This window comes from Hylobates moloch, unplaced genomic scaffold (assembly GCF_009828535.3).
Source record: "Hylobates moloch isolate HMO894 unplaced genomic scaffold, HMol_V3 SCAFFOLD_5, whole genome shotgun sequence".
NCBI lineage: Eukaryota > Metazoa > Chordata > Mammalia > Primates > Hylobatidae > Hylobates > Hylobates moloch.
In genome coordinates, this window is record NW_026652280.1 from 112,759,041 (window position 1) to 112,773,378 (window position 14,338).

The 14,338-nt window shown below is 33.8% G+C and overlaps 1 protein-coding gene across 6 annotated transcripts in view; it reads right to left on the reverse strand.

The window, feature by feature from the left end:
• The window catches only part of SYCP1 (synaptonemal complex protein 1), a 138,059-nt gene that overhangs the window by 38,410 nt on the left and 85,311 nt on the right, over positions 1 to 14,338 (reverse strand). For 5 of the 6 annotated variants that reach the window (XM_032154901.2, XM_058439429.1, XM_058439426.1 and 2 more), the window contains 4 exons: positions 9,724 to 9,840; positions 9,199 to 9,309; positions 7,803 to 7,895; positions 6,864 to 6,938 (listed from right to left, as the gene is read on the reverse strand). In XM_032154901.2, coding sequence (XP_032010792.1) covers positions 6,864 to 6,938; positions 7,803 to 7,895; positions 9,199 to 9,309; positions 9,724 to 9,840 — 396 coding nt within the window. Of the gene's footprint in view, positions 1 to 6,863; positions 6,939 to 7,802; positions 7,896 to 8,026; positions 8,134 to 9,198; positions 9,310 to 9,723; positions 9,841 to 14,338 lie in introns of those variants that run through there. The other variant, XM_058439430.1, reaches the window with a different exon arrangement.

Below are 14,338 nucleotides of genomic sequence, written 5' to 3' on the forward strand. Positions count from 1 at the left end.
AAAAAAATGATAAGCTGGCAAGGTCATAGACATGTTAATTAGCTTGACTGAATCTTCTATAACATACACGTACGTATATCAACATGTCACATTGCACCTCATAAATGTACACAATTACTATTTGTCAATTCAAAATTAATAAAAATAAGAACAAATGTCTATTTTTTTCAATTGCATGAAAGGAAATGAAATAGATATACATTTAACAAAACAGGTTTAGAGGCTATATAATAGAAATTATGAAATTCTTATGAAAGAAATCAAATATCTAATAAATGGAGAAAAATACCATGCTCTATATTTGAAAACTCAACAAAGTAAAGATGTCAATTTTCCTCAAACTGTGATCTATAGGTTTAATAAATTTTCTATCAAAATCCCAGCAAGGTTTTTGTAAAAATAAACAAATTTATTCTAAAATATATGGAAAGTAACAGGTACTAAAACATCTAAAACAATCTTGACAGAGAAAAATAAAGTAGGAGAATCATTTTACTTGATATTAAGGCTTACTATAAAATAATCATGGCAGTGATATTGGTGAAGAGACACATAGATCAATGGAACAGAATAAAGACCATAGAAATAGATCCATAAGAACATGCCTAACTAGTTTTTGACAAAAGTTTGAAAGTAACTCAATGGACATAAAGTAGTCTTTTCAACAGCTGGTGATAGAGCAATCTGAGATCCATAGGCAAAAAACTGAACTTCACGCTTTATATAACAATTAACTCAAAATGGATCACAGACATAAGCATAAAAAATAAAATTCTAAATAAAGCTTTTACAAAAAGACACAGGACAAAGTCTTTGGGATCTAGGGCTAGGCAAAGAGTTCCTAGACTTGGGATCAAAAGCACAATCCATAAAAAGAAAAACTGAGAAATTAAAATTTATCAAAATTAAAAACTTGTTCTGCAAAAAAACCATTAGAATAAAAAGATAAGCTATAGACTGGGAGCATACACTGGCAAACCACATATTTGATGCTATGGTTTGAATGTTTGTACCCTCCAAAACTCATGGTGAAATTTGGTTGTCATTGTGGCAGTGTTAGGAGGTAGGACATTTGGAAGGTGATAGGGCCATGAGGGCTCTGCCCTTATGGGTGGCAGGAATCCCATCATAAAAAGGCATGTTTGGCCCTCTTTTTATTCTTTGCCTTTTTGCCTTCCACCATATGAAGACAGGGCATTTCTCTCTCTGGAGGATGCCACAGAAGGCCCTCACCAGATGCTGGCACCTTGATCTTGAATTTCCCATTTTCCAGAACTGTGAGAAAAATACATTTCTGTTCTTTATAAATTACCCAGTCTCAAGTATTCTGTTATAGCAACACAAATGGACTAGGTCCTCTGACAGAGGACTAATAATTACATTATATAAAGAATTCTCAAAATTCAACAGGTAAAAACAAGTCTAATTAGAAAATTAGTTAAAAATAAAAACACAGATACAAATCTCATCTTGAATTGTAGTTCCCATTATCCCCACATGTTGTGGGAGGGTACCTAGAGGGAGGTAATTGAATCATGAGTTTGGTTACCCCCATGCTGCTGTTCTCGTGACAGTGAGTTCTCACAAGATCAATGGTTTTATAAGGGGCTTTTCCCCCTTTGCTTGGCATTCATTATCCTTCCTGCTGCCATGTGAAGGGCATGTTTGCTTTCCCTTCCACCATAATTGTAAGTTTCCTGAGGCCTCCCCAGCCCTGTGGAACTGTGAGTCAATTAAACCTCTTTTCTTTATAAATTACCCAGTCTCAGGTAAGTCTTTATTAGCAGCATGAGAATAGACTAATACACTGTTCAACAGCAGAAAAATGCAAATTAGAACCACAATGAATTATGACTACAAACCTGCAAGAATAACTAAAACAAAAAATAGCAAGTTGCTGCTGGTAAGGATGCAGAGAAACTGGATCATTTATACATTGCTTATGGTAATGTAAAATGGTACCACCACTTTGGAAAATAGTTTGGCAGTTGCTTATGAAACTAATATGCAACTGCCATACAATTTAGCAATTGTATTCTTAGGTAGTTGTTTCAGAAAAATGAAAACAGGTTCACACCAAAACCTGTACACAGGTGTTCATAACAGCTTTATTTATAACAGCTCAAAACTAGAAACAACTAGGTACCCTTGACTGGGCAAACTCTTAAACTGTGGTACATCCATACCACAGAATACTACTTGGCAATAAAAACTAAAAAAAATTTATTTACATTTTTCTATCTGCTTTCCAACTTTCTATATACTCAGGTTGGACTAACAACTTGGATAAATCTCCAAGGAGCAAAGCTGATAACAAAAGGTTACATAGTGTTTGAATCCATCTAGATAACATTCTCGAAATGGCAAAATTATAGAAATGGAGAACATGTTAGTGATTGCCAGGGGTGGGGGAGGGAGGTGGATGTGGCTATAAAAGGGCAATATGAGGAATCTTTATGGAGATGGAACTGTTCTGTATCTTAATTGTGTCAATGTCAAAATCCTGGTTGTGATATTGTCCTACAATTTGTAAGATGTGACCATGGGGGGAAACTTAATAAAGGATACATGGGATCTCTCTATATTATTTCTTACAACTGCATGTGAATCTACAATTATCTCAAAATAAAAAGCTTAATTAAAAGAAACTACACTGGCACCTATAACTTTCCTCCCTCTTCAAAATGTTTTTCAGTCTGTTTTCTTCACCTTAGAATCTAAGCTCTTTCAAGAACTATTAAATATTTTGTAAAGAAATATCTAAAGTTTAATAATAATTCTGCAATTCCAATTTCAAATTATTTTTTCCAATAAATTCAAATATAATATGTATATTTTAGTTTAACTAATATGGCATTTTGTTCAAAGGTATTCTTTATCTTTCTTGATATGTGTAAGTGTATCTGACTATGGTTCTTTTTGTTTTTGTTTTTTCATAAAGGAGCCATAGGAAGTGATATACGCCCAAAATAAATAAAAGTTATTCTGGGATGTAAACTCTAGAATCCCATCAACATTTTCCTCTACATTTGTATGTATTACTTACATTCTTAAAATGTGTATAAAAGTGTAATTTAGGCCAGGCGTGGTGGCTCAGGCCTGTAATCCCAGCACTTTGGGAGGCCGAGGCAGGCAGATCACAAGGTCAGGAGATCGAGACCATCCTGGCTAACACAGTGAAACCCCATCTCTACTAAAAATACAAAAAATTAGCCAGGCATGGTGGCGGGTGCCTGTAGTCCCAGCTACTCGGGAGGCTGAGGCAGGAGAATGGTATGAACCCGGGAGGCGGAGCTTGCAGTGAGCTGAGATTGCACCACTGCACTCCAGCCTGGGAGACAGAGTGAGACTCCGTCTCAAAAAAAAAAAAAGTGTAATTTAACATAATAATGTATATATATATGTATAATTAGCATTCATCATTAGCTAGATAATCAGTCTATAGATTATAATTATACCTTCATTTTATGTCCTCATGTATATTCATAAATACTGACTATATTTTACAGCATAAAGAAAATGCCAAAGAAATTTCCAAAAAGTAACAATAGTATAGACAATGCAATAAAAGTAGACATTTTTTAAATAGAAGAAGACCACCTAAAGGTATTATCTCTATAACTGTTAGTCCAATCTGAGTATATAGAAAGTTGGAAAGCAGATGGAAAAACAGTAAACTCTGAGACATGGGTTTGTAGGCTATTCTTATCCTTTTTGTACTTTTCTGTATTAATATTTTATAAAATATAAACATAATGTGTTTTTATTAAACAATATAAATTTATGTATACAATAAATCCTTATATCAACGAGCTCAGACTAAATTATACTGTAGTAACAACCCTAGATCTTAGTGGATTACAAGAGAAGTTTATTTCTCAACCACATTACATGTCAGTTATAGACTGGTTTCTACCCTACTCCTTGTTATCTCCAGGAATCTAGGCTGAAGAAGCAACTTCTACGTCAGTCTCAAGGCCAAAGGAAAAGAGAGGCTGGGAAGATGATGTGGTGTCTCTTAAAGCATCCTCTCAGGAAAGCCACTTTTGCTCACATTCCATTGGGCAAAATAAAACATTTGGCCAAATCTGAAGTCAGCGAGGTGGAAATACATAATTCTTCCTTTGGGAGGGACCCTAATAGAAAAGGGCAGCATACATTTTGAATAAAACAATCTATCACAAGCCCAAATTTTTTAAATATATCTATGTACTGGCATATTTGTGTGTGTGCATGTGTGCACATGTGTGAGTTTATATATTTTTTCATAGATAAATGATCAGAAAGAAACACAATATGATGTAAATGGAGGTCCTAAATTATTTTTGATATGCAAATAAAAAAGAAGCCCTTAAATTTGTTAATAAGGAGTTCAGTGTGACCCAAGACAAGAAAGCAGTTAGGCCAATAGCTAAATTGTAATAGGTGAGGAGATAAGAACTGAAGAAACAGACTAATACTTAAGAAAAGAACAGAATAGTATAGCAGCTTAAGCAGTTTAATGGTTTAAGTTTTTATAAGATGATAGAAATGAGACAGTATAGGGAAGGGATTCAGCCCTGGTAGACCACAGACATGGTAATCAAGACCCCATGGGCCTCACATATCAAGGCATATTCTCTCCCCTACCTTCCTGTCCCCCTTAATAAGCTGACCCAAGTCACATAGCAGAAGGAGGACCTCTCCTAACTTAGCTGACTAGGCTGAATTCTTAAGTATCAAAAGAAGAAACTAATTGTTTATCTCCTTGAAGTGATGTCTCCCAAGGTTACTAAAAGTTGGACTCTAGCATTTCTGATAAGAACCTGACCATCTTTCAAGGTGAGTGAGGCTCTGGCATTCCCGATAAGAACTGGGCCAGATCCAGTCTGCTGAAGACAAGACAGACTCCAACACTGACTTTTCGCTGATTTTTTTTCCTCATTATAATATCATTTTAATACTAAAATCACCACCCAAGGCAGGGCTTTTCCACCATTTTCTGATCATGCAATGTATGTCAGAGCATGATGCCCCATTGTGCAAATGCAAAGAAAATTTCGCCTAAACATGCTTGTACATCATTTCATTTTCTGCCTCAGCTTCTAAAATGACAGGAGCTGAGCCTCAGGGAGCTAGCACCGAGACCCGTTTGCCGTAAACTGTTCCCTTGCTTTGACTGAGCCACAAGCCTATTAAACTTTCCCTGAGAAAAATGTCTCTTTGGCCTGGTGTTAATTTCTACTTATGTGAGAGCCAAAGAACTTGGGATACAAGCTACAGTAACAGAATTCTTATTTATGTTTACTGACCAGAGTAAAAAGTAAAGATTGCTGAGGGTTTAATAGCATCGAGAGTTAAGCCATAGAAGAATTCCTCTTCTACTGAAACAGTAGGATAAAGGTAAGCATGAATCTTATCATTGCAGATGAAATGAAAGCCATTTTGTTAGTTCTTTAATTGAAAATATAAAAATTTCAAAGCCCTGTACTCAGATAAAGGGAAAACAAAGATAAATAAGGCATAATTAGCCCTTGCAGAGCTTGCAATATAACACGGGGCACAGAGTGAAATAACCATTTTAACATTAAAAACAAAGTGCTATGAGAATACACACATATATAGTAAGCTCACAACTATAAGATGAAAGATGTGTGAGATTTTCCAAGATAGAAAAGGATGAAAGGAATTAAATGCAGGAAACAAAATAAACAAATTCTCAGAGGCTTGAAATTGAAAGTGTATGTTACCTAAGCTGCTGCAGAGTGATTAAGAGAATAGGTTTGAAGCCATGCAAAAATAGACCTAGGTTTAAATTCTAGTCATTCTGCTCTCTTACTATGTAATCCTGAATAAATAATGTAATCTCTGTCAAAATAAAGATAATAATAAAGTATTGCATATAATATTGCTGTAAAGATTAAATTAAATGTAAGTAGGGTACTAAACACAGTTCCTATCTCATAGAAACCAAAAAAGGTATTTGTCATTTATAGTGTGAATCAATTCACTTTGCAAACTGTAAAACACTACAGAGATAGCCTTTTTTTCTGAAACATGATGAATAGCTTCAAAAAAAAAGCATATCTAAATACATAAGCATTTTAATACGAGATAATATTACTCAAATACAGTATATTTAAAAGTGTTCCGGGGGGAGGGATAGCATTAGGAAATATACCTAATGTTAAACGACAAGTTAATGGGTGCAGCACACTAACATGGCACATGTATACATATGTAACAAACCTGCATGTTGTGCACATGTACCCTAAAACTCAAAGTATAATAAAAAAAAAAGGAAACATGCTAGAAGGATATACATTAAAAATGTTAACAGTATTTGCAGGAAAAAAAAAGTTTTTCTTTTTATTTATTTATTTATTTTTTTGAGACGGGAGTCTTGCTCTGTCTCCCAGGCTAGAGTGCAGTGGCGCGATCTCGGCTACTGCAAGCTCCGCCTCCCAGGTTCGTGCCATTCTCCTGCCTCAGCTTCCCGAGCAGCTGGGACTACAGGCTCCCGCCACAGCGCCCGGCTAATTTTTTGTATTTTTAGTAGAGATGGGGTTTCACCGTGTTAGCCAGGATGGTCTCGATCTCCTGACCTCATGATCCTCCTGCCTCGGCCTACCAAAGTGCTGGGATTACAGGCGTGAGCCACAAAAGTGTTCCTTTTCTTAAAAGTACACTTATATTTACATATGTTTTGCATTTACATTAGGAAATATTCTAAATGTTTCTAGAAAAAAGCTTATCGGGGAAAACTATTTTCTCATCCTGTTATTGAAATTTATCAAATTATTTTATAATATGACATAATTCTAAAAATGCAAAGTTGCTCCTAAACCTTACAATCATTTTATCTATAATGCCAAAAAACCTACCTTCTCTTCTCTTTCTATTTCAAGTTGCTTCTTAACAGACAAAAGTTCAGTTTTGAGATTGGATAGTTCAATCTCCTAAAGAAAAAGAAACATGAAGTTTAGAAGAGCTTCCATGTATTTCTCAAGACAATGAAAATATAAACTAGTGCTCTGAGTAAATTTAATATTGTAGAGAAATAAATTCACTCATAAAATGTAGATACTCTTAAACTCAACTGATATAAAGGCTGCTAGCTTGACATAGCTAAAAACCTCATTTAAACAAGTTTTTGGGCTGGGTGCAGTGGCTCATGCCTGTAATCCCAGCACTTCCCTGGGAGGCAGAGGCAGGCATATCACTCGAGGTCAGGAGTTTGAGGCAAGCCTGGCCAACATGGTGAAACCCCGTCTCTACTAAAAATATTAATACAAAAATTAGCGGGGTGTGGTGATGCACACCTGTAGTCCCAGCTACTCAAGAGGCTGAGGCCGGAGAATTGCTTGAACCCGGGAGGTGGAGGTTGCAGTGAGCCAAGATCGTGCCAGTGCACTCCAGCCTGGGGGACAGAGAAAGACTCCATCTCAAAAAACAAAAACAAAAACAAAAACAAAAAAAATCAAGTTTTTTATAGTTTTCTTTAAAGAAAAATTTAACACAAAGTATATCTCTCCTCGTCCTCTCCCAATTTATCCCACCCTCTTCTCCCAATTTCAATCAGAGCTCCAAACTTATTTGTTTACTGGAGTTTATAAAATTTCACTTGAAAAAATAGTTTGTTCCACTATTTCAAAAACTAAATTAGAAAAAAAATGTAACTAGAAGATCTACAATATCCCTTTCAGATTTAAGACTCTGATTCTATAGCTCAAAAATTAGTTTTACTTAATATTATTCTTTACCACCAGTCACTGCTGACATTATGAAAACTGGCCGTTACTGCTATTTTTTCTGTATCTCACCAAAGATGCTCTCAGTGATGACTGTTCTTGTTCTTTGCTCTTATAAAGTCCTAATTCTGAGTCTCTTTCTTCAATGATCTTATCATATTGGTGCTATATTAAACAAAGAAGACATTTTAGATATATTAAAACTGAATAGATTATAAGATTGATATCCTAACATATTTTAATATTTAATTTAGTATTTAATTAATTATTTAGTATTTAATTTTGCAGAAACTTACGTTTATAAATTCAGTAATATATATGGGTATATATTTTTAATATTTCAATTATATTTTTTCATTCAAACAACCTCAACAGTGAAACACACAACAGTCTTGGAAATAACCTAAGAGCAAAAGATAATTCTTTTATTGGAAACATTGAATTTTAACATTTAAAAATGCCAGAAACACCAGGACTTCTACAAAACTGACTGATTTCAAATCTGGGACAGGAAATATAAGCCTCAAACTAGCATTAGGAGATATACCTAATGTAAATGACAAGTTAATGGGTGCAGCACACCAACATGGCACATGTATACATATGTGACAAACCTGCACGTTGTGCACATGTACCCTAGAATTTAAAGTATAATAATAAAAAAATTATTACATCAAAAAAAGAAGCCTTAAACATTTTGTCATAACTCAAAGAAAGTTATCAGAGAAAATTACAGTTAAGTCAAAAGGACTTGCCAGTCAGCTTAAAGAGGCTCCTGCTAGCCAAAGGTGGGAAAATGTGAGTTATCAATAAGGAGAAATGCTGCACTGGATTGAAACATACCAAATGTGTTTAAATCTATGAGTTTACAATGTTATTTAAATTATTTTTTAAATCCTCACCGGTTCCCTCATAATAATCTTGTATTTCAGCAGCTTTTTTTTTAAATGAATAGGTAGGTATACCCTACCTCTTCTCCAAATCTTAAGGAGAATGAGGCTTAATTCCTTAACAGATGGATGCTCTAAAATAACAATTAAAAATATAAGACACAAACACATCAAACACTAAGTATTTCATCTATTTATTCCTTTGATAAAAATTGATTTAGCCTATTATATGTTAGATATCAATGAGATACTTATCCTGGTTATGTACTTAAAAATATATAAGGTAGAAAGTGCTATAAGAGACTATTAGGAGAATCCAGAAAAAGAGTGATCACTTCCATTCATCACAGATAACAAAGAGAGATGTCCTCAAGGATGTGACACACAGGCTCAACTTTGTATGGTTAAGATCTGAACTTGAAGAAATGGGCATCAAGGGTATTCTAGCTATAGTCAGTCACTGTTGCATAGACAATAATCTTCTCTGACAAATACGAATACTATCTTGATTTCACCATTATTTAACAGAAATATGGCTCCAATTAATAATTTTCATTATATAAGAAGAAAAAAATTACCTTATGTTTTTCCATAAGTGCTACCATTTCAGCTATTTTATGTTGACATCGTTTATCAATTTCTTTCTGTAATTTTACTGCTTCATCGGCTATTACTTTTGCTTTCTCAACCTATCAAATAAGCAAAAAAGAAGTTTCTTAAAATAAATGCACAAAAAACAAACTTAAGTGTAAAAAGTATATGTTCTACTTAAATAAAAGCAAACCTCAAACACGAGGAAACTGGAAAAACAAGTAGAAAATGCACTGTTTGGGGTTTTTTCAGGGTGTTCTATGAAGTAAGATGACAGTATACCACTGTGGCAATCATTTAATCCTTTCAAAATAATTATATACTCAAATACTTAGAATAGCAAGGATACTTTTAGCTTCTATAAAAACTGATAAACTGACCCTTATATAAATTTACTAAACCTTTTTTAAAATCATAATTTAAAAATTAAGATTTTTTTACTTTTCTCTTAAAATCCTAATAAAAATATAGATTTTTAGTATAATAAGTTCTGAATACATTGTTTTTCCCACCTCTTCTAAAAGATTTTCTTCTGATATCTTTTTGTCCTCAATTTCTTTCTGATAGGTGTCCGTGATTTCTCCAAATTTCTGTTTGGCACTTTCTAGTTCTAACTCTAATTTATTGACCTTTAAGTAAAAAAAAATAGCATGAATATTAGTAAATGCTATGGATTACTTGAAAACATTCCATATTCATTTTGTGATTTTGTGAATCTTAAAAGATTACTTATTCATGGAAATTAGGTTGGATCACTTTCCTTACATTTTCATATGGTGAGAAGTGTTTTGTTTTCACAAAATCTATCTTCTCCCCTAAAATATGTATTTTGTCTTGACGAGTAATATAAAGTAAAAACCCATGCATTTATTTTTAATGAATTTCTCAACAACATTTACATTGGCTACTCTCACTCAGTTTAATATGCTTTATTAGAATAAGTATTTCCATTGTGCAGTAAACTCGTGATTCAAAGTAAAGGCATATTCTTAATGAGATTAATTTTCTATAAAGAAGCAACAACTTCCATTTATATTATTCTTACATACTTTGTGTAAATATTTACTGAGCTGTGTAGATATAATTCAAATATAGAAATTATCAAGAGGGAAGGAAAGCCCTGAATTAGCACCCTTCATATTCACTTTTATCTTAGGGCTACATTAATACTGGAAAGGTGTTATACGGCAGGGACAGGAATTGGGAAGAGGGTTATGGGTAATATAATGATGAATCAGACTGTATTTTGTATCCATGAGTCAATCATCGACTTTAAAATACAGACCATTACCAATATTGATAAAAGCTATTAAATGCCCCTCCCTCTTCATTAGTTTTCCCCTACTGCTCTTTCAAGCATAAAAAACATTCTTAATTTATATTCCCTTACTCTTCTTTATAGATTCATTGCATAATTATGTGTCCCTAAACAATATTTCAAGATTTTTTTTGAACTTCATATAAATGTTTTCATAGTACATTATTTTTCTGGCTTGCTTTTCTCATTGAACAGTTATGTTTGAGGTATTTATGTGTAAAAATACAGTTCTTTCATTTTCACTGCTGAGTGGTGTTCTATTGTACGAATATAACACTGTTTATGTAATCAATTGTTCAGGGCACTGAGTTGTCTCCATTTTGGGACTGGTATGCACACAATAGTGCTATGAATGTTCTTGTAAACATCTCCTGGTGCAAATGTAGAATTTCTCTATAGTATGTACCTAGGATTGGAATTGCCGGGTCATAAGGCAGGTTACATATTCAACTTTAAAGATGACATTATTTTCTATATGCATTTATACCAATTTAAATTCTCAGCAACAAGGTTATGACTTTTCCTGCTTCACAACCTCACCAAGAGTTGATAGTGTCAGACAAAAGTATTTGACTGAAGTTTTGTTGTATTATTTGCATTTTCCAGAAAATTATGTAACATGTTTAACTCTTCAGGTTTTCTGTTCTGTGACCATCTCTGTTCATATATTTTACTCATTTATCTACTTGGTGCTTCATTTTCTTCTTAATTACATTTAATGGGTTCTAATCCTTTGTTCTTTATATATGTAAAGTTGGGATATTTCTCCAACGTTGAGGTTCGTTGCTTTACTTTCCAAGTAACCAGAAATTATTATAGCATATATGAATGTATCAATATTTTCAAATATGGTTGTGTTTTTAATCTTATTTAGGAAATCTTTCTTTACTACCAGGTCACAAAGATATTGTCCCACATCTTCTTCAAATATTTTGGAGCCCTGCCCTTCACATTTATTTATATCCTTAAGGAATTTGTGTTTGTATGTAGTGTAGAGGTAGACTTTCATATTTTTCCATATAGATAGTCAAATGTTCTAGCACTACATATCTGCAATCTCACTTCTGTATTGTGTCTAGTTACCATGTACCCCTGGATCTTTTTCTAGGCTTCTCTTTTATTCAATTGACTTGACAACTTCTGTGCCAATGTCATACTGTCTTAATTACCTTAGCTATACAATTAATCTTTATATCTGGTAGGGCACATTTTCCTACTTTGTTCTTAAAGATTGCTTTAGTTATTCTTGGCCTATATGATCATTTTTGTTAAATAAAAAGTTGCACATATTCTAAATAATGTACACCCAATAATATGGCCTTGAAATAAAGACAAGTTAACAGAACTGCAAATAAGAGAACAGAAATCCACAATCATTGTGTAAAATTTTTAAACACATCTATCTCAGTCAACTACTTAATAAAACACAAATACAAAAAAGCAGAGGCTACAGAATTAAAAAAAGATACACAAATATAAAGAATATAACTGGTATTCTTTACATAAAGGAACACTTAGTGGGAAATTTATAGCCTTGAAATGTGTACATTAGAAAGACTGAAAATTAATGATCTAAGAATTCATCTTAAGATAGGTCCAGGCTCAGTGGCTCACACCTGTAACCTCAGCACTTTGGGAGACCGACATGGGCGGATCACTTGAGGCCAGGAGTTTAAGACCAGTCTGGCCAACATAATGAAACCCCGTCTCTACTAAAAATACAAAAATTAGCCGGCGTGGAGGCGCACGCCTGTAATCCCAACTACTCAGGAAGCTGAGGCAGGAGAGTTGCTTGAACCCAGGAGGTAGAGGTTGCAGTGAGCCGAGATCACAGCCACTGCACTCTAGGGTGGGTGACAGAGGCAGACTCCATCTCAAAAAAAAAGGAAAAAAACTTCCCAAATTGACAAACTCCTGGTGACACTGATAAAGAAAAAAACAAAAGAAGGAACAAATAACCAACATCAGATTAAAAACAGGCTATTACTGTTTTTAACAGTAAATGCTACAGACAATTCTGAAACTGTAGAAAATGTGGATGAACTGGATGAAACCCAGAAAAATATTATTTATCAAACTTGAAGAAATAGGACAACTAAGTTATACTGCAACTACGATTAAATTGCTTCAGAAATTAAAAGCCTTTGCATAAAGAGAACTCTAGGCCCAGTAGCTTTCATTGATGAGTTCAACTTCAATGAGACATAATTTACATATAATAAAATGCGTGGTTTTAAGTGTAAAGTTTAATAAGCTTTGACAAATTGTTTTTAAAACCATGTAATGCCAATCAAGACATAATTTCCATAATCCCAGAAAGTTCCCTCATGTCTCTTAACAAACTAATAGTACCCCACTGAGGCAACCATTGTTCTTTCTGTCTCCATAAATTGGTTTTGTCGATTCAAAAACTTCATTTAAATGAAATCATGACAAACATACTCTCTTGTATATAGGTTATTCATTCAGCATATTACAAGACTCATCCATGTTCCTGTGAGTATCAGTAGGTCTTTTTTACTTCTGAGTAGTATTCCATTGTATGAATATACCAAATTTGTTTATCCAGTCTCTTCTTAAAGAACATTTTATGTGTTTCCATTTTTTATCATCGTGGATAAAGCTACCATGAATATTCTTGTACAAGGTTTTTAGTGGACATGTTTCCATTTATTTTAAGTAAATATCTAGGAAAATAATTGTTGGATCACACAGTAGATGCATGTTTAGTTTTAGAAGAAACCACCAAAACATTTTCCATACTGTATGGAATACTGTATGTAGAGGCCACATTTAGTCTACCCATTCATCTGTCAATGGACACATTGGTTGCTTCCAACTTTTGGCTATTGTGAATAATGTTGCTATGAACATAGGTGAACATGTATCTCTTTGAGACTATGCTTTCAATTCTTTTAGGTATATATCTAGAAGTGAAATTAGTGGATCACATAGCTATTCTAATTTTATTTTTTTGAGGAACTACAAAATTGTTCTCCACAGTGACTGTACCATCTGACATTCCCACCAACAGTGCTCGAGAATTCCAATTTCTCCACAAACTCATTAACATGTTATTTTCTGTTCTTTCATTAGTACCCATTCTAATGGGTATGAGGTAATATCTCATGAGATTTTGATTTGCAATGATTAGTGATATTAAGCATATTTTCATTTTTATGTGCTTATTGGCCATTTGTGTATCTTTGGAGAAATACCTATTGAAGCCTTTTGCCCACATTTTATTTTATTTTTTTTCCAGGCAAAGATGAATTTATTGATGAATCCTACAAAGCTATTGAGGAAAAAATAATACCAATTCTAAACAAATGGTTCCAGAATATTGAAGAGGAGAGTATAGTTTCCACTCATTCTTCTTTTTTCCTTTATCAAACTTATTTATTTACTTATTTATTTTTTATTTTTTTAATTATACTTTAAGTTCTAGGGTACATGTGCACAATGTGCAGGTTTGTTACATACCTATACATGTGCCATGTTGGTGTGCTGCACCCATTAACTCGTCATTTACATTAGGTATATCTCCTAATGCTATCCCTCCCCCCTCCTCCCACCTCACAACAGGCCCTGGTGTGTGATGTTCCCCCACCCTGTGTCCAAGTGTTCTCATTGTTCAATTCACACCTATGAGTGAGAACATACGGTGTTTGGTTTTCTGTCCTTGCAATAGTTTGCTCAGAATGATGGTTTCCAGCTTCATCCATGTCCCTACAAAGGACATGAACTCATCATTTTTTATGGCTGCATAGTATTCCATGGTGTATATGTGCCACATTTTCTTAATCCAG